General features: G+C 52.6%; 1 protein-coding gene across 2 annotated transcripts in view; it reads left to right on the top strand.

Annotated features, from left to right (window-relative positions):
• MYOM2 (myomesin 2) overlaps nt 1-20,120 on the top strand; it is an 84,774-nt gene that overhangs the window by 1,477 nt on the left and 63,177 nt on the right. Inside the window, exons 1-9 of one of the 2 annotated variants that reach the window (XM_036838667.1) lie at nt 4,302-4,354; nt 4,431-4,549; nt 5,937-6,095; nt 9,719-9,881; nt 9,991-10,148; nt 11,288-11,380; nt 18,025-18,113; nt 18,200-18,250; nt 19,012-19,176. In XM_036838667.1, coding sequence (XP_036694562.1) covers nt 4,443-4,549; nt 5,937-6,095; nt 9,719-9,881; nt 9,991-10,148; nt 11,288-11,380; nt 18,025-18,113; nt 18,200-18,250; nt 19,012-19,176 — 985 coding nt within the window. In that variant the 5' untranslated portion in view covers nt 4,302-4,354; nt 4,431-4,442. Of the gene's footprint in view, nt 1-4,301; nt 4,355-4,430; nt 4,550-5,936; nt 6,096-9,718; nt 9,882-9,990; nt 10,149-11,287; nt 11,381-18,024; nt 18,114-18,199; nt 18,251-19,011; nt 19,177-20,120 lie in introns of those variants that run through there. The other variant, XM_036838666.1, reaches the window with a different exon arrangement.

The following is a 20,120-nucleotide window of genomic DNA, read 5'->3' as shown; positions in this document are numbered from 1 at the left end:
TCCTTGGGGCTGTGGACCAACTGTGCCCTTTCTGTTTCTCTAGAAGAGCTTTAACTTGGTGTGTTCACGGACTTCAATAACTTTAGCTGCACAAACAATTTCTTTTATTAAATGGAAGTAAATGTGTTTTCATTGAAACGTTTTCACAGATTAAAACCCTTCTTGGTGACATGAGAGATCGGTTCCAAACAGTCCTCACAGGAAGGGATCAGGACGGAGCCTGTCACGGACGCACAGCCCCCTGTGCTTGAGGGCAGGCTCGCGTTTCATTTCAGTGTCATGATTCCCAAACGTGTCAGGAGCGACAGTGGGTGGGAAGCAGGCCGGTGCCGAGTCAGACGCCGGGATGGAAGTTTGGCTCCGTCACCGGGAACCAGTGACCTGAGGGTTAGTTTCATCACCTGAAGCAGTTTCCTCGTAGGAAAGGTCGAGATTCGAACCAGGACAGAATAAGGGGATGCATCTCAAGTTGTGTAAATTCACTCACGATTGCTGAAAACCCCAGAACCTGTGTGTTTGACCAAGGTCGACTCTGCTTCTTTGGTATTTGAGGGCGGTCAGTGGGCGGAGCGGGGTGTTGCCTCCTGTGGTTTTAAACTTGGCCACAGATCCGGGCGCCGCTGGCGCTTGAAGGAATGTCCCTGCTTCCTCCTCTGGCCCCTCTGTTCTCAGCGAAACAAACTGAGACCCGAGAGCTGGGTGGGCGGCAGGGTCAGCGCTGGAATCCAGCCCCCAACGCCCCCTCCATGCGGGACTCACCCCCAGAACTGTGCTGGGGGCCGCTGTCTTCGCTGTCTTTTGAGGCGTCAGCTGGGGGTCGTTTCCCTAAAGAGGAGAAAGTGGAGAGAGCTCTGTGCACACTGCCGCCACGCCCTCCTCTCGGTGGGGTCCCCATAGCACAGCTGGCCACGCCCCTCACGGCCCCAGGCTGAGGGGGGTCGGAGCGCGTGCCTGCAGGGAACTCGCTTCCACGAGGTGTCCTCACCCCTGTCTGCAGGCCCCCAGTGGGGACAGGGACACCCGGGCAGGTTCTGGAATTTTATTTTTTTTTTAATTCTATTTATTTATTTTTGGCTGCGCTGGGTCTTCGTTGCTGTGTGCGGGCTTTCTCTAGTTGCGGCGAGCGGGGCTACTCTTTGTTGCGGTGCATTGGCTTCTCATCGCAGTGGCTTCTCTTGTTGCGGAGCACGGGCTCTAGGTGCAGGGGCTTCAGTAGTTGTGGCGTGTGGGCTCAGTAGTTGTGGCTTGTGGGCTCAGTAGTTGTGGCTCGTGGGCTCAGTAGTTGTGGCTCACGGGCTTAGTTCCTCCACAGCATGTGGGATCTTCCCAGGCCAGGGCTTGAACCCGTGTCCCCTGCATTGGCAGGCAGACTTTTAAGCACTGTGCCACCAGGGAAGTCCCCAGGTTCTGGAATTTGAGATCCACTGAGCAGAGCCCAAATGGGTGGCCTGGCGTGGGCTTGGGCTGTGTGGTGGCCCTTCCCGTGCACCTGGGCTGGGCTTGAGGCGCATAAAGTCAGTGAGCGCGGGCAGGGGGTCCCATGCATAGAAGGTGGGAGTTTGCTGCCTTCGCTGGAGCAGGTGTCCCTAAGATGTCTCTGTCCTTGAAATGCAATGGCCCCCTGGTCCAGGCTTGGCCGGCGCAGCGCAGGGCAGGTGCTCCAAGTGCGGGTGGGGTGGACGTGGGAGAAGCCTCCTGGCTTGCTGGCCCTCAGCATCATGTCCACTCAGCTAGCAGAGAATCACGTGGGATGAGCCCTGGGTACCGCCGCGGCCCCATGGTGCCCTGGGGGTCGTACCTCCAGCAAGTCCACGGTCAGAGCGAGAGCACGGGAACCACGTGCACTCGACTCCGGCCCTGCGCCCGATCGCCACAAAGTGCCTGCTCCTGGCAGGAGGTGTGAGGACTCACCAGCCACTTGAGCTGGCGTCGCGTCAGCCCAGGACACGCTGGGTGCTGACTGCACTCGGAGCCCGCAGTCGCTGGCTGTGAACAGGCAGGGTCCCACCAAGGGGGGGCTCTGCGGGTGCTAGCTGCCACACTCTAAACATGTCGAGATAGCTTATCCTCTCCGGTCACCTAGGCCATTTTTGGACTCTTCCCTCTGCCAAGAAACACAACCGGATCTGAAGGGTAACTCCACACAGATGTAAGTAAACATTGTGACGGGACAGGACCACTGCTGCAGCAGCAGGTGCAGGGTCTGTTCTGGGTTTTTCTGCTGTAGCTGACTTTTCCTCCATGAGTGCAGGGGTGATGGGAGAAGGCGTCTAGATGAAACTGGCCCCAAGTGGTGACCCGTGTGCCCCAACACGTCAATCCAGTGACCTGTCCCCAGCAACGGAGTGTGTACCTTATGGGCAGAAGCTTTCCTTGAAGATTCACCCTGAGTAACTCATTGAAAAATCCCAGAGGTGCAGTCGAGGATATTGTGCAAATATTAAAGTGATAAGTGCATGTTTTCAGACACCCTGTCCTACCTGCAGAATTCACCTTAACAACAACAAACAAGAATAGTGTGCTAGGGGCGGCTCCCAGTTTTGGTTGTTTGTTCCTCCCTACCAAGCACGGTGCCAGCACTGTGCAGATTCAGTAGAACGTCCAAGATAGAGAAATGATAGGTCAGCCCAAGGCCACTTCACAGTAGTGCTGGAGTCGGAAGTCGATCCTAGGCCTGTCAGGTGTCAAAACCTGTGCACTTGACCTCAACGTTATGGTACCTCTTTTAAAATGGGGGTGGGATGGAGGGGGTATGTTTTTATTGGGTTCTTTTAGGTGCAACATTCTATTATATATTTATAGTCAAATGTGTGCCAACCACAAGACACACGCTGGACCCTCAATGGAGACGTGGTAGTTGGTTGACTAGTTGGTTTTTAGGAGGGAATTTTGAGATGGGTTAGTGTGGAAAAGTATAGAAGACCCCGAAAGAGAAGTCTGGTGGCCTCTGGATGGGCAGGCACTTTTTGTATGTTTTTAGGGAAATCACTTCTCCTCTCTGGCTATCGGGTCCCCTGCTCCACTCGTCCTCCCCCATAGAATAGGGGCTTGGATAATCCCCAAGGATCTTTCCAAGCTCTATAATTCTGTGATTCTAGGAAATCATAGTCTAAAGGGAACGGATCATGAGACATAGACTTGGAGCAAATTCTATGCTTGTCAGGTTTTCTAACATTTGCTTAGAGGCATGCACTGCAATGAGGAATGAGGGTGAGGGCCCATCTCAGGACAGGACCTGGTGTTTTCTGCCCGTTTCCACCCCCGTGTCCCCTGGGGCTGTGCTGTGAGGCCTCCTAAGGATCCTTCTTTAAATCGGGGCAGATTATTCCAATTTCAACACAGAAGACAAAAATGGAGCTCGGGTTTGGGGAGTTCTTGTGCCCCTTTATTTGGGAAGTTAATAATCACAGGGATTTAGGGACATTGTCTGCGTCCCTTTTTAGAGAGAGTCAAGCAGCCCGGTAAGTTGGCATTTTACTTATTTGGGTGAACACATGCAGCAAACAGCCGTCTAATACCTGCACTGCTTCAGATCCCCACATCCTTGCTGCAGGGTGGGTCTCGAAGACTTCTTGTTTGGGGAGAATTTAGCCAAAGAGCGCTCACTTCCCCGCATCCCCCAGACTTTGGAGCTGGGCTCAGCCCCCAGGCCTGCCCCTCCCAACCAAGCAAGCCGACAAGTAGCCAGTGAGATGGGATTTTAGGGGACTGGGTCTGGAAGGCTTCCTGGAGACCGTTCTGTTCTCAAACCCCCCTTCAGAGCAGGAGACACTTCGCCTCCTGCGCAGACGCCGAAACCTCCATGCGGCTGCGTGCTTTCCGGAGCGACGTTTCCTGTCTGCTTTTCCCGAGATCCTGAGCCCCAGTGTTTTCCTGCTTCCCACTTTGCCCCTGGGATGCCCTCTGTCCGCCCCACCTCCGCCCATCACCTCCCCAGTCCATTGGGCTCTTCTCAAATGTCACCTGTTTCACCCCTGGGCCACGTGCTCCCCCTTTACTTCCCAGCACGTTTTGTGTCTCCTTTGCTCTTATCTCCTCCTCTCTTGTATTCTAAGTGTTTGTTTACTTCTCTGACCTGTGCTTTAATTATTTTTATCCTTATCGCTCACATTGCTTTTCACATTGCCTTGAACAAACTAGGTAGTTTATAGACATTGGGTGAGTTTACAATTAAGGGAAACGAGCGGCTCAATCTTCTAATTTTTATGGAAGCAAACAAGAAATGAAGTCAGGTCCCAGGGAACTTAATAGGTGTCCAAGATTATTTCCTCTTATAGACTCTTTCTTATATTCTCTTTCCCCACAAGGGTTTTGTTAATTGGAGTTGATTTTCCTCTTTGGAACAACCTAAAAGGTTAGTGTGAATTGCAGGAGCCTGATTACTTTAGAAATTCCAGGACCTCTGCTCTATTTGCTACTCTTTTTTCTAGGTGTCAACAAAGATGTCACTTGTTGCCATGCCCTTCTACCAAAAGAGACACAAAAACTTTGACCAGTCATACCGTAATATTCAAACAAGGTACCTTCTGGATGAATATGCAGCGAAAAAGTAAGTTGTAATTCACTGATGGGGCAGGCCGAGCCTTGATTACGAGCTTTGTCTGACTTTCAAGGCAAGAAGCTTTATCCAGTCCTCTGAAGCCTGGGGATGAACTGGTTTAGCCGGGGAGGTAGGGAGGGCCGTGCTCCCCGATGCCCGTGTCCAGAGCCAGACGGGGAACGTGGCTGACCCGGCTGCACAGCAAACTTTGTGTGGGGCACTGCATGGCATCGTGGCAGGTCCTGGCAGATCCTAGTAGATCCTGGCAGGTCCTGGAAGATTTGGGAGATCCTGGCAGATCCTGGTAGATCCTAGGAGATCCTGGCAGATCTTGGGAGATCCTGGTAGATCCTAGAAGATCTGGCAGATTTTGGCATGTTCTGGCAGATCCTGGGAGATCCTGGTAGATCCTAGAAGATCTGGCAGATTTTGGCAGGTCCTGGCAGATCCTGGGAGATCCTGGCAAATCCTGTAGACCCCGGCAGGTCCTGGTAGACTGGCTCCGAGCCCCTGGTTTAGCTCATGAGTCATGGACCTTCAGTAATTGCTCCTTGACTTCACTCTTCTTCACATGCCTTCCAGAACTAGAATCTAAAAGGTCACCAAAAAGCAAGGGCAATGAGAAGGAAACCCATGGGAAAGAATGTCGGTGGGACAGAAGTTAATGGGGGCCAAGTGAAGATTGGATGGAAGCCCATCTCAATGATAATTTTGCTACATTAATAATAATGTAGCAAAAGGTAGATTTTTTGTTCACTGCCTGATAGGCTGGTGTCAAGCCGCAGCCTCATCTGTGAGCTTCTGAGGTTCTGCGTCTCAGGGGCCAGTGGCACATGCCCTGGCCCCCATGTTTCTGCGGTGTTAATTTAGGAGGTGGACACCGGGCACGGGCTCCGGCCTCAGGTCCACGTCCCCAGCCCCTATATTTAGAACCGCCTGTGGTCCTTGTGGTTAGCTGCCATCCTGGTAACAAACAAAGCCAAACATTGTCTGCCCCTCCCAGCAGCCTCAGGGAGCTGCAGATCCCTTAAGATATATATATATAATCATGGCCTCTGGCCAAACGGGCCTGGAAGGCACTGGCTGGCCTGAGGGAGGGGCAGGGGTGGCGGGCAGCTGAGTCTGGGGGCGCGCCCCTGCGGGGGATGGGCCTGTGCAGACAGGCTGGAGGCCACACTTAGGGATGTGTGTGTGTGTGTGTGTGTTCACATGTGCAAGTAAGCGCATACACACAGGTGTGCCTGTAGGCGTGTGCATGTGTGTGTGTCCGCATGTGCAGGTGTGGGTGCCCTGCATTTCGAGGATGGCTTGGGGGCGTGGAAAGGGAGTGATGTTGTTTGTGACGGTGCATTTTTACACTTCTCCACCACATGTGATTTTTCCCATGTTCGCCAAGGCGCGCTTCCACCCAGACGTCTTCCCAGAAATCTGTCACTCAGAAGTCGTCCTCGCAGAGAGGGTCCAGCCAGACGGCACAGGAGGGGACCACCTGCAGGTTGTGTGCCAGGAAGGTGAGCACCGCGCTGGAAGAGGACGAGCAGGAAAGGAGGCACAGGTAACGCCCTGCCCTCTCTGCCCGCCGTCAGGCCAGCCCCGGGCACCCCGCGCTGCCCCGCGGCCTGGGCGGGGGCTCTGCAGTCAGAGAATGAGGCAGGGGGCATAGCCGAAAGGGGACGTGGGTGAACTCGGAAGGGAAAACTTGCTGCAGTGAAAGCCACGCGCGACCGTTTTCAGTCGATTCTTATTCTCCACTGTCATCATCTCAGTTCATCCCGACAAGGAAACGACTGGGGCTGGATTTTCTGCATCCTCGTGCAGAAGAGAACCCTGCGGTCCAGAGGACCCACGGCCACTGTCCACACGTTGCAGCTGGATTGGCCTCAGGCCTCTCTCCTCTCCCCCCAAACTCACTCCCTTTCCCCAGAAAGCACGCTGGTCACATTCGGAGGCCTCGAGACCTAAAGGTCTGAGTTGGAGTTTTTGAATTTCCACCACCAGCCTCTTCGGCTATTAAGGAACAGCTGTGAGGCTTGAGACTTGAGTGCGGAATCTTCCAAAGAGAGGCCAGGAGTCCAGCCACGTGTCTGTGTGGACACAGAGCTGAAGGGAGGGGGTTCTGTAGACCCTCATGCTTCACATTTCTACAGACTCAGCTCATGGGGAAAATGTCACAGGAATGGGGTGGGTTACTAAGAACGTCGGTTCTAAAATTATTTCCAGATCACAGAGAAACAGGTGGTCAACTGACTTGGATCTTTTCAGAACAGAGCACTTGAGCCATCTCATGAATGCTTCATTTCGTATCTGCTCTATTTTTTCCCCCTCACCTTCTCCTCCTACTTATTTCTAGAAAGTTTTCTCTGTATTGCTAAAACACTCAAAACCGGAAGGAAATGAGATTTGGCTCAACATGTTTCAGTCTGAAAGTTGCACTATGACTAAGGAATCTGTTTAGTAAAAATATTGTATAGCTGAAGAGATTAGCCTTTATTTAAAAAAAAAATTGAATCATCTTTTAGATGCCTTATGGGAATTTTGCCCTGAAAATTAATTTTATTGTCAAGTGAAGACTTCCTTTGTAAAAGAATCACTTCAGAATGTGTACATTAAGAAATTGGATTTTTTTGTGTTGGATTATTTCAGAAAGGGTTCTCCTATGCTTAAGGTTTTGGCCCAGGGAGTGAGAAGACCAGAGCTTTATAATTTTATTTTAATCAGTTATACCTTGGTGTGATCTTATCCCATAAAGTTCCTATTCCTCAGTTTCCTGGGGTGAAATAAATGGGGAAAGTAAGCTTGTATTAATTTGAACAGTCAGGGAGTGGGTTACCATGATTGATGTGGTCTCGGCAAAAATGACTTTTGTGACAATCCTGGCTGTTGGAAATCTTCCTAAAACACATGAAGCTACTCTTGCAATATCAAATCTGACTCAAGAATGTATTTTGATTCTTGATGACTGATTATAATGTTACTGTGTCCCTGGTGCTCAGGGTAAATGTCAGTCCCTCTGGACAAGTGCAGTGGATATAGGTCAGGGCTGTGTCAGCTCTCCACAGAGCCCAGCACCCATGCTTTGGGATTCTGCATTTTAGGACCCTCACAGTATTTTATTCTCACAACCCATGTGCATATCTTCCATGTGAAAGATCTTATTGAAATTAGGTCTTTCCTCCTTTAAAAGTAAATCTAAGTAATTGGAGGTTTTGGTGAGCTGGGCCGGAGTTAATGGAGATTTTATTGCAACCCCTGCTCTGTCCCTGCCATTCGAGGGAGCCCGGTGTAGTGTGATTTGAGGAGTTCGATGAATTCCAGTCCTTTTTATGATAATTCACTACTCTTGCTGGCCTTAGGCGTTACTGAAAGTACATATTTATTCCTTACCTCCTGTGGCAGATATGAGTTTAACCTACAGGACAAATGGGTCCTTGGAGAGAGATGAAGTTATGGGTTCATCAGTTTGAGTTAAGCTATGTCTTCATGTAAAATAAATACCAACGAGGCATCGGCGTGCCCTGAAGGGTCTGGAAATGTCCTCCTGGAAGATACAGCAGATTAGAAATGTCCCTTTGATGCCTCTACTTCTGTCCTGTGAAAAGTGGGCCTCCCTGCGTTATGCAGCTGTCCGAGGGGCTTGTCTTTAGGGCAAATGCACGATGAGTGACATCATTCTGCGCAAGGGGGCAGTGTCACAGTCACCCCATCACAGACTAGCAGGGGTGCCTTCTCAATGTCCCAGATCACAGTATTTGGGGCTGGGCCAGCCAGGGGGAGCAATTCTAGTTCTGATATTTATTATAAAACATTCGGGGCTGGCGGTGCTATTGACAAGTGCAATTCACAAAGACATTTTAAACGAGGTCCAGGTGGGACATCTGATCCTTTATAAGCTCATCAGGACAGTTTGCGGCACGAATAGAGATTTGCCTTTGCTGACGCTGTCATTTAGTGGGATTCACCGCAGACAAGAAGGCTCGGTTCCTGCGAGCCCTCTTAGCAAGGCGCTCGCTGTTTCTCCCACAGGGACCTACAAAGTCATTTCTGTGCACGTGGCTCCATGAGTGAAGGGGAGCCGGGCACTTGGGATTAGGGTGATGTGACGGGTGTGCACCTGTGTCTAAAATCCTAGACGCTTGTTCTCCTCCGTGGAGAATCACCATGAGCAGAGGGTGTGGGGACAGGCCGGAGGGGCGAGGAGATGACCTCTAAGCAGCGAGGAGATCGTGGGTGTGTGTCCGGGGAGGGGACGCAGGCGGGTGTGGGCTGGGCTGGGCTGGTCGGAAGTGAAGACGAGGCTGAGTCAACACTCGCTAGGGGTTTAGCTTTCATTATAGTTCCTATCTCCACGGTTCTGCTTGAAGAAGCTGCAGAGTTTCCTGAAACTCTGTGTTCGATCTCCAGCTTCCCGGACACCTGACACCAGGCCTGCGATTTGCGCTGTGTCTGGAGAAGCGAGGACTGGTAGTGAGGGCTGCGGTGGGGCGGGAGGGCCCGGGGTGGAGGGTGGCGGGAGCTGCCCGGGTTCTAGGACGGCTTTCCCCACACGGCTGGGCCACGCAGAGCAGAAAGTCCTCCAGTCTGACACCCCACCTTTGTAAGCCACGTCCGCCTGGTCCCCGCCTCCCCGGCTGCGCACTTGATGCTGCCGTTTTCCCTTCCCGGGCAGCCCAGGGAACAGCAAGCCTCTGGCTCTGCTGGGGCCTCGGGAACGCGGTGGTGAAGGAGGGGATGGGGCCGGGGAGGGGTGACAGGGTGGCCTGACGCACCGCTGGGCCTGGCAGTGCCAGGATGTAACCTGTGGAACCCACAGAGGTGGACCTCGGGCCAGAAGGAAGGTGCCCCTCATTTCTCTGCCCCGACAGATTAAGAAGCTGCTGACTGTATCCTTTTAATTTTTCTAGGATACAGACTTATTTCTTAATTTGAATCTATTAGTTCAGAAGGCTTTACTTCAGTCTTAAATTCACTCAGAAATGGCAGCCTCCCAGGAAAACGAGTGGGTCCTGTGTGTCGCCGCGAAGAGGAGAGCTTGCAAAAGAAGCAGAAGTAGCTTCTCTCCCACCTTCTCCTTGAGCCCACGTAGGAAGTCCCCGGGGACCGCGTGTCTGGTCCCAGGCCCTCAGTGGCCACACGCCCTTTGCACGTGTCCCGAGAATTCTGTGGCTTCTTGGCTCCTAGGTACCAGTCACTGGTGGCTTCCTACGCGGAGGCCAAGCGGGAGCGTTTCCTCGGCGAGCTGGCCCAGCTGGAGGAGGAGGTGCACCTGGCCCGCACCCATGCCCGGGACAAGCTGGAGAGATACGCCCTGCAGCACGCGGACAGACACGGCCTGCAGCACGCGGTAGGGGCGGGCGGGTGCCCGTGCAGCCGTGTAGTCGGCACGATGCTCGCGGGCCTGGTGGCGGGGGCCTCGCGCCCCTGGCCCCCTGACGCGCTGCTCCCCGGGGCAGGTGGACGACAGGCTGGCCTGGGAGCGGCACTTCCTTGAGGAGCAGCTGAGCAGAGCCCCCAGGATCCTGGTGCCGCTCCAGTCGCACACCATCTGGGAGCAGATGTCTGTCAAGCTGTGCTTCACCGTGCAGGGCTTCCCAACCCCCGTGGTGCAGTGGTGAGTGGGGGCACCTCCCAGGGGCGGAGGCCCCGCTGCTCTTCCTGTGAAGGATCTGCAGCCGTTGGCTCACCTGAGCGGATGGAGAAGATCCACCTGCAGGGCGCGCGCGGCACCTACTCCAGGGACCAATTCTCTTGAAACTCACCAGGAAGTGCGTGCGTGGAAACACACGGAGGGGCCCCTGGAAATCCTAGGCAGGCGTTTTCATTTTAGTGCAATTGACCCAAATGATTTTCCAGAGGACTTTTATTGAAAACCAGGTTCCCGGAAATGACCTGTGTTTACCTGCAGCTCTGCTTTTACTCATGTAAGTGGAGACCCTAAACTCCAAGGCTCTGGAACCACAGTGAGAGGGTTCCTCGAGCCTTGTGACGCTGAAAATTAAATAAGCCTCACCGACACTTTCAGTTTCAACGTATGTTGCTAAAACTAGCTTGTGTATTCACTTATTTTCCCACTTGCTGGTACCGAGTCCCCAGGGTCTGTCGTTGGCCACAACACCGTGCTTTCACGTGCGTCCTGGGTTAGGGCTGTTGGCAGCAGAGCAGAAGAGTAGTGCCTCCGCCCTCTGGCTGCTCACGAGGCGGGCCGGGGAGGCTGAGAGCCTCCCACCCTTGCCCTAGGGGGAGCCGTGGCCCTGCTGTCCTGGGGGGACACCGAGGCCAGCCTCCTCCAGGCAGGGTCCAGAGCAGTTGGGTCTCTCCACGTGCACTCCGGCTACACTGCGGCCTCCCTCCAGAGGCTGGACCAGGGCCTAAGCAACACTGGTTACATTTTTCCTTGGAATGTTGTATCCAGAGTTCCTAACAAGTTCCAGGGGACCTTTGGCCCACGCTGTGTCCCATGCAGGTTGAGGGCTGCCCAGGTAGTCTGAGTCCTGCAAGAGCCACCTCCCCTTAAATAGCCGAGAGTGGGCTCTGGACCTTTCCCGTAGCTGCTCCTGCTCTGCCCACCGCCTATGATCTGAGTGGTGAATCAGGCAGAAGCAGAGCGAAAACGTGCCGTGTGTGTGTGTGTGTGTGTGTGTGCGCGCGCGCGCCCGCGAGGGGCAGCAGGGGATGGGAAATAGGAAGGTGGGGACACGTGCAAAACAGCCAGTCGGCCTTTACGCTCAGACAAGTGTTTCCCTCTTTTAGGTATAAAGACGGCAGCTTGATCTGCCAGGCAGAGGAGCCAGGAAAGTACAGGATTGAGAGCAAGTACGGGGTGCACACACTGGACATCAACAGGTAAGGGCTTGGCGGGCACGGCCGTGCCCCAGCACCTGCCCCGGTGATCAACCTCCCAAACACAGAAGCGGAGGTCAGCTCACACCACATCTGAATTCCGCGTGACGTTCCTGGTGTCTCTGAGTTAAATATTGGTGGTAGAGGCTTCCCTTTGTTTCCTTGGGGATCAGGCCAGAGGGATGTGGATTCAGTGGTTGGTTCTGCGGGGCTCCTGTTCTGGGAATGAAAGGAGAAAACGGCCTAAGGAAGGACGGCAGTGCCAGGTGTGAGGGCCACGGGGAAACGCAGACACCCGCACACCTGCTCAGCAGCGGGGCTGCATCTCCTGCAGGTTTGGGCAACAGTTCCAAGCTCAGCTCCTCAAGGAAATATGACCTTTATTTTCGTCTCATAGCAAATTGAAAACATGCAGTAAATACAGATAACGAAAAGAAGGTAAAGTTCATCCGTATTTCCAACATCCAGGGTCGGTATTTTGGTGTACTTACAGCACTGCTGGTTTCCCTTACACAACACACATGTACAACCGTACGAGCATGCTTTGATTTTTTTTTGTTTTTTTTAACAAAAGTGAGATTCCGCTGTTCATTCACTCTCTCCTTTTCTGTATACACAGCTTTTATTTTTTACAAAAAGATCATAACATTATGCAGATTAATTAGGACAGAGGCTAACAGGTTACAGTTAAGATTAAAATTTGTGTCGAGTCATAACCTTGTTCCTCTAGGTAAATTTGAGGCTGTTTAGAAAAGCTGGAGGCCCTGGCCCCATGGGCCCCACTGGCACTGTTTATTGAGAACCTACTATGTGCCCCACACAGTCTAGGAACTTGTGTTAAAGCGACCAAAACCTCGATTCCTGACTTGGAGGTCCAGAACATGGCGGCAAGCCTTAAGTGTAATAAAGAGGGAATCTTACGGTAGATCAGGGTGATGACACTGGGTGCAGGGGTCAGGGCATATGGCCTGCGGCTGGGGCGGGTGTGGTGTTAAAGGGGGGCCAGGCAGGCCTTAGAGGAGAAGACGTCTAAGGGGATGGAGGAGGGGACAGAGGCGTGGGGCGGAGGCTCCGGGAAGGAGCGTCGGGACCCCAGGGCTGCAGCAGCCCTGGTGGGAGTCATAGGACAGAAGGGTAGAGATCTCACCAGCACCGTGAAGATCACCCCCAACCCTGTAACCGTCACAAGGCTGTTACTGGGGGCAAAGGGGAAGTGAAAGATCTGACTTACGTTTCTAGAGGGTCACTGACTGCGAATGGATAGCAGGGCAGACTTGGACAGCTTGGCCGAAATTCCAGAAAGATGGTGGGGCTTGGACCAACGTGGACGAGGTGGAGCTGGTGAGGTGGGCGGGGACTGATTTTGAAGTTAGAGCTGTAGGATTTGCTGATGGATCGGATGTGGGTGTCAGTGAAAAAGAGGGGTCGGAATCAGCCCCGGGGTTGGGGGCTCCTGCGTCAGCTGGGGTGCGGAAGGCTGAGAGTGGGCGGGGTCTAGGCATCCCACTTTCCTTCAGTTTCCAAAATTTCCAGAAATTTCCACAGGCAGTAAGCCATACTATCTAGAAAGAGAAACTTTCCTTCATTTTGAAGAGTATTTTTATTTGGTGGTGGGGGGGGGTTGACTCTTTTCTAACCTGGGGTGCCCTAGCAACTGGTTTGTTTTCAAGCTGAATTTCAGTCATCGTTTTGAAAAGAGAAACGAATTCCCTTGCTCAAGTATGAAAAAGTCCTGTTCACACTATGTTGGCAGCTTTTAAATTTGTACTGGGAATAAGAGAAGCTTTGAACCGGGTGAACTAAATCAGTGAGGCCCCAGTATATCCAGGTGTCCTCAGATATATTACTTGGAGTTTGCCTCAGCTTGCAAATAGTTAAGGAATTTGGGACAAGGAAATTCCTGAGACTAACTTTTCTCTCAGTATTCTTACCCACATTGGGACATTTTTAACAGATGAAATGTAAATAGTCTTCAGAAAAAGAGCCAGGGGGAAGCCCACAAATTACAGCTGACCTCAGCTGTTCATTCCAGACTGCTGAGTTACCATCATCTGATCTGTGGTCGGTTAAGTGGTGAGGAATGTGCTGGCTCCTTTTCTCCCCTGGCTGGGGAATGAGCTCTTCTTTCTGTTACAAGAGTGACATTTATTCCTATGAATATTCTTTGGCCACTGTCGCCGAATTCTTGAAGTGCTGAAAAGAAAGCTTAGTTCCCTTTGGTACTGTTTGAATTTAAGCTGTCATTGATATGATTTTATATGCTCATAAGATTTTCTCTTGGGACTCATAGAGTGAGTTCTGTTTCTTCAAAGAATTTTCATGCTGCTCTCGTGTTTTTATAAAGGTGTTTAGAACATCTTATCTTGTGTTTTATTCTAACCTCACCTCTCCGTACTCCCCACTCCTCGCAGGGCGACTCCAGGGCTAACCTCTTCTTGCACTTTATTTTTAGACTTTGATATTCCAATTCTACTTTGAATTAAATTGTAAATCCCGTGTCAACACCGCTTAGAGTTTGAGTACATGGGGCCTGACTTCCCAAGAGAAATTCATGTGCCACTTAAACGTTTGCCTGCCCCTCTTTAAAATAGATGAAGTATTATTAGTTTCTCCCCTGGAGTGGTTTTGGGGGCACTTCAGATTGAGACTTTGGGCTGCAAAAGTGCCCCATGGAAGTTTGTAAAAATTGAGACCAAAGGATACCACCTCTGTCTATTCTGGGATGCTGTCCAAACAGAAAATAAACCCCTTTGCCCCTTAATCTCGCTTGCAATTTCTGACAGCATGAAGTAGAGGCTCGAAATAGACTCTGTGGGCTGGCAAAGTGCTTCTCCTAGTGTGTCCTCGGGAAGGAGAGGAAGACTGGGGGGCCCTTGGGCTGTGGTCAGGCATGTGGGTCTCCAACTGACCTGTGAACAGAATTTTAAGTTGGGCACCGTCTCCTCCGAATCTGCAAAGTCCTGCCTGCCCGGTCCCTTGCTGTCCCGCTGTCCCCTCTGCCCGGTGCCCCCAGGCGCCATGCTTCCTGCAGCCCACCCCCTGCAAGAGCAGCCAAAAAATATATATGAGCCCTCCCCCAGTACACGCACGTGTGCTTATTTAGAATCTATATCTGTTCTACTGTATTTTATAGAATGTAAAACATTTACAAAAGACATGTGCAAAAAGAACGAGACAAAAGTAAGCATGACCAGAAGTTCTAACTCTCGCCTGCATACTCCCTCAGCCGGGTGCGCCCTGCCTGGGGTCTGTGGCAGTAAATCAGTGGGTCCGGATATTTTTAGGGGGCATGGGTTTCTTTACAAATCAGGTGACCCCTTGGAGCCTCTCTTCTGGATAGGTGCACGTGAGCAGGTGTGCACGTGTTTGGTGCACCAAGATCCTGCCTCCAAGGCACCTTTTCCCCAGCCTGGTCCCTCCTGCTAAGGACCAAGTGCTGACTGGTGACTTGACCGGCTATCAGCGCTGGAGTGTTAGGTACGTCTGCCTCCGGGGTCCTAATTCTGTGAGTCAACTGAAGAGCAGCTCAGACTCCGGCGGGAGACGCTGCTGTCCAGGTGGGCTTGGTGCCTGGGGCTCCTTCTTTGCGTCACAAGCCTCCTTCTTGGGTTCCTCCAGCTGTTCTCAGCTGGGAAACGATGGAGAGCAATTCACTGCAGTTCTCAAAACGCTTAGAAATCCGTGCTGTTTCATTGGAATGTAAAGGCAAAGGAGAGGACTTTCTCCGGGGAGGGAAAGGGAACCTTTTTTGAACTTCAGTCCAAGGATTCAGCTAATACATTTCAATTAATAATCTACACAGTTCATACAGTACTATACAGCTGCAAAATATTTTCAAATGCATTGTTTTATTTAATCGTCCGTGTCCCCCAAGTAAAGTGTAGGTATTCAGTAAACGTATTTGAGAAGTTTTAAATACATACTATTTACTTGTTAAAAAGTCAGTAGATGAGACTTACCAGGCTGGCCTGATCAGGGCACAGATCTGAAATCAGAACTTGTGGCTGATGACTGCAGTCTTGTAATAGTCTCAGCAGACATAATTTTGCCCCGGATTTTATTCTGATTGTACAATATTGAAGAAAAGTCCTGATTCACAGCGATTAGTAGTCGCAAATGGGAACATTAAGTGTGACCTTGAAATCTCAGAATGTAATTCAGTTAAGCAGGGAAGGTGTGAGCAGCTCTGCCTGAGGGACGTCAGGGCACAAACAAGTCAAGAGCAGCACAAAGCTATCTGGGCTTCAGTGAGTGGCCAGTACGTGGTGTGTCAAGGGCGTGTTTCTACTGTTGTTTTAAAAACTGCTGAAATTCGTATTGAAGAAGAAATTGATAGCACATTTGGGAGATTTGGTTTGAAAACTCTGGGACACAGTTTGGAGACTACCGATACGAAGTCACGTCCAGAAAGGCTTTTGAGGGAGGCATTGAGGAAGATGAAAACAGGTTTATGGTGACCGATGGACACACTCTGAGTGACGTCTGTACACGGTCTTCTCGAGCCCTTGTTGTGGTTCAGGCACCAGTAACCTCCTCGCTCAGCAGTGGGTAGGGACGCTGACCAGCTGGGCCCGGGGACAGTCTTGGTGCAGGTCCAGCGGGGGGGGGGGGCACTTCCTGTGCTGGGCTGCCCCGTCTCTCGGCTCTGGGTGGAGTGTCTGTTTTTGCCTTACGGCTCCTACTTCTGAGTCTGTGGCCCAGTCCCATCCCAGCCTCCAGGTCAGGGCATTTGATGTGGCAGTCTGTACAGGAGCCTTTGCCTCTCCCCCACCACCCCCCGATTGTTCTAGCTCCCGACTCCCCAGCCCATGCCCGTGGGCGGCCCAACCCTCCGGTATGCGGGGCGGGTGAGTCCCGCTAGTGGGGAGGGATCTTTGTAGAGCGAGGTGCAGGGCTAATCCCAGAAGAATACTTCCTGTTTGAAGAATGCGTTTATGAAAATACAGTGGTTTCATTGTTTAGAAGAAATAACCCAAGGGCAAGGTTAAAAAAAATCCAAGCGATGCCTAAGGTTATGGAAGAGAAGAAATTCTCCACGCGTCCCTAGACCCCCAGCCCTAGCCGTGTTCCCAGAGGGAGCTGCTGTGGCCTGTTTGTTGTGTGGGGTGTGTGTGTGTGTGTGTGTGTGTGCGTGTGTGTGTGTGCGCGCGCAGCGTGTGTGTAGATCAGCAGAGAACATGAATGGCCAGTGATGGGGAAAGCGTCCGTGTTATGCTTACGGGATTTTTACGTGTTGTACCGTCACTCTTACTCTGCCCCTGGTGATACGCTGTACCCGCAGTGTACGTGGAAATGGCACGGCAAAGGAATGCGATGAGTTCAGGCTAGAACTGCAGCTTTGTTGAGGGGCCTTGAGGTTGGCCTGTATCCCTCCAAGGTGAGCCTGAACGTAATGCACTGGTTTGAACATCTGCGGTAGCGGCTCTCTCTCCCTTGGGCAGCGGCAGGTACAGGAGGCCAGATGGGATTGCCGGGCGCAGTGGAACTGGATTAGAACCTCGTGGGGGCAGGGACGGGGCTCTTCCCAGGCAGCGTGGGTCCCTGAAATGTTCTCTCTCGTTTCTTGGAGACACTGTGTATTTTTTGGTCAAAGAAACTATTTTCAGCTCCAAGTGGAATAGAAAATACAATAAAATGACGAAGGACTCCCAAAGAATGGGTTTGTCTCTGGGTCAGTGGATGCTTAAAGCATCTAAACATGAGGCCTGAGTAAGCTTTTTCTGTGTTTTTGTCACTATGCCTGGGAGGCCCATGCTTGGAGAGATGGCAGAAGGACCAGAAAGCTGCAGAGTCCAGAGTTTTGTGGACCTCGTTTACCCAACTTCTTAAAGGCTCTACTTTCTCTCCAAGTTAATAGGGTAATAGCACTGTCTTACTGGGCACTTGAGACTTTTATTCAAAGTAGCCAACGAAAAGTAACTAGCAGAGAGTCAGTTGAGTAAGAGCCCTCACGTCAAGTTTTGGGGGGAAGCTGGTGGGAAGACAGTTCATAGCCAGAAAATAAGCTTCGGCTTCCGTGAGATGGACGTGGGGAGCTGGAGGAGCCCCACCCCTGAGAAACTGGGCTGTGCGGTCCCTGGGCCATTGTCCTTCCCAGGGGTGGACATGCGTCCCTCGTGACGCTCCGGGCCCAGAGGCCTCAGGTGGGTCCAGTCCAGGCACTTTCGTTACACCCACGAGTGGGTGCTTCCTGTCTGGGCGATCAAACTGCTTTGGGGGTCTGCGCAGGGAACCCCTGGTGGGGAGGGAGGTGGGGTTGATTCTCCTGGAGGTTGAGGCCATTGGAGCTGCCCATTGACAAGATAAAACCATGGATACTGCAGGTAGAAAAACAGAACCAGAGGGAATACAAGCTTCTCTTTGAGGGTGCAGTTCAGCATCTTCGGAAGTGCTAGTACATTTTCTTTCCCCGCAAAGCCAAAGCCAAGGCATCGTACGGGATCAGACGTCGCCCGTGTCTGTAGTTAATACCTCGTTGTGAGGGCAGAGCTGGCATTGTTCTCAAACAAATCACTCACGAACCAGGGGTCCAGGTCACACGAGCTTCTGTCGAGGAAGGCTGTGCTCGAGTTCGGGTCACTGACTCTCAGAGAACAGGCCGGCCCGACAGCACGTTCAGGACGCTGTCTTGCTTTTTTCCCTCCAAGGGCGGACTTTGATGATACTGCGACCTACTCGGCGGTGGCAACAAATGTGCACGGACAGGCGTCCACCAACGCGGCGGTGGTGGTGAGAAGTGAGTCTGCCGTCTTGCGGGGATGGGGCGCTGTCTCCCCACCTTCTGTCCTCTTTCTCTGCCGTGATCGCCTGACTGTCTTGCAGGATTCCGAGGTGACGAGGAACCGTTCTATTCTGTGGGGCTCCCGATCAGTTGTAAGTTGATTATTTTCCTTCTTTGTGCAGAAAAATGTGTACTGACATAGCATATCATTAAAAAATATTTTCTAAGCATCAAATCTCTTTTCAAAGTGTATTGCAAAAGGCCCTTTCTCCTGGCTGGTGTCGGTGTGCTGACCGCCGCTGCCATGGCTTCAGGGGCTCACACATCTTGGGGCTGATGCAGGATTTAAACCCTTTACACTTTGCATGTGGCTCAGAGCACACACCCCCTGCTCACTCTGCCTCCCATCCTCCTTTGGCACAAATGACCAGGTTCCACTCCACGCTGGTTTTCTGATGCTTCAGAAGTGGCCGAGTCAGCTCGGGCATCATAACAAACACCACACTTGGGTCTTGAACATCAGACCGTTACTTCCCTCAGTTCTGGAGGCTGGAGGTCCGAGGTCGAGGTGCCCACCAAGGAGGGGAGACCACGTCCCAGCTAGCAGGTGTGGGACGCCATGTCCTCACGGAGAGCTGAGAGAAAGGGCTCTGGTCTCGTCCTCTTCTTACAAGGGCACTGACCCCATCCCAGGCTCCGCCTCCAGGACCTCACCCAGCCCAATCACCCGAAGGCGCCCTCAATATCTTCACACCGGGGGGCGGGGCTTCGACCTGAGAACGGAGTGGGGCGGGGTGGGTACACGGGCGTTCAGGCCACAGCGCAGCCCGTGGGGAAGTGAGCGCAGCGGGTGGTGAGGAGCCCGCTTTGCCCAGCCGGCCCGCCGTGTGACCGCGTCCTCTGCCCCGCGCAGTGCCCCTGTCCTCCGTGATCCCGTACACGCACTTCGACGTCCAGTTTCTGGAGAAATTCGGCGTCACCTTCCGGACGGAAGGCGAGACGCTGGCTCTCAAGTGCACGCTGCTGGTGACCCCGGAACTGAAGCGGGTGCAGCCGCAGGCCCAGTGGTACCGGGACGGTGAGTGTCACGGCCTCCTGCGCGCTCTGCGCCCACGCCCGCCGTGCTTGGGCTCGGACCCCGGCCTCCCTGGGGTGATGGTGAGTTTTGAGCCTTAGTGTTGACCTGGCGCTTTCTCCACCTCCGCGACAGCTGCGGGCGGCAAAGCAGGCGAGCCTGGGGACAGCTTGGACCCGCGTTGACCTTGAACTTCCCGGGGAATGGGGTTAACAGGGAGGCCTGGAGGTAGATGAGTCATCGGGGGTTGTTATAGCTCCATAAAGAGGGTCTCCGTGGGATTAGGAGGAGTGAGCGGGGTGTCTGTTTCTTTATGTTTTTCCTCTGCTGAAACAGTAGCTACCATTTATTAGAGCTTATTGCGTCCCGGCTCTATTCTGAGTGTGATAACTCACTTGATTTTCATCAGGTCCTTGGGAGGGAAGTGTTGTCAACCCCCTCGTAAGTGGGCAGCTGAGACAAGGAACTTCCTCGCCCTCCCCCCGACCTCCGGGAAGTGGCAGGGCTGGGACCCCCCATTCCCGGGGCCCTGCCCACTGCTCCCGCCAGCCAGCGTGGGCTGCCCTGTGCGGCCGTGTGTGTGTGCGTGTGTTGTGTGGTGTATGTGGTGTGTGTGTGTTGTGTGGTGTGTGTGATGTGTGTGTGTGTATGTGGTGTGTGTATGTGTAGTGTGTGTGATGTGTGTATGTGTGTATGTGGTGTGTGTGTAGTGTGTGTGATGTGTGTGTGTGTGTGGTGTGTGTGGTGTGTGTGATGTGTGTGGTGTGTGTGTGGTGTGTGTGTGGTGTGTGTGATGTGTGTGTGTGTATGTGGTGTGTGTATGTGTAGTGTGTGTGATCTGTGTATGTGGTGTGTGTGTAGTGTGTGTGATGTGTGTGTGTGTGGTGTGTGTGATGTGTGTGTGTGTGGTGTGTGTGGTGTGTGTGATGTGTGTGTGATGTGTGTGT

The sequence above is a fragment of the Balaenoptera musculus genome, chromosome 21 (genome assembly GCF_009873245.2).
Source record: "Balaenoptera musculus isolate JJ_BM4_2016_0621 chromosome 21, mBalMus1.pri.v3, whole genome shotgun sequence".
Taxonomy (NCBI): Eukaryota; Metazoa; Chordata; class Mammalia; order Artiodactyla; family Balaenopteridae; genus Balaenoptera; species Balaenoptera musculus.
This window is presented reverse-complemented; position numbering and strand designations above follow the sequence as displayed.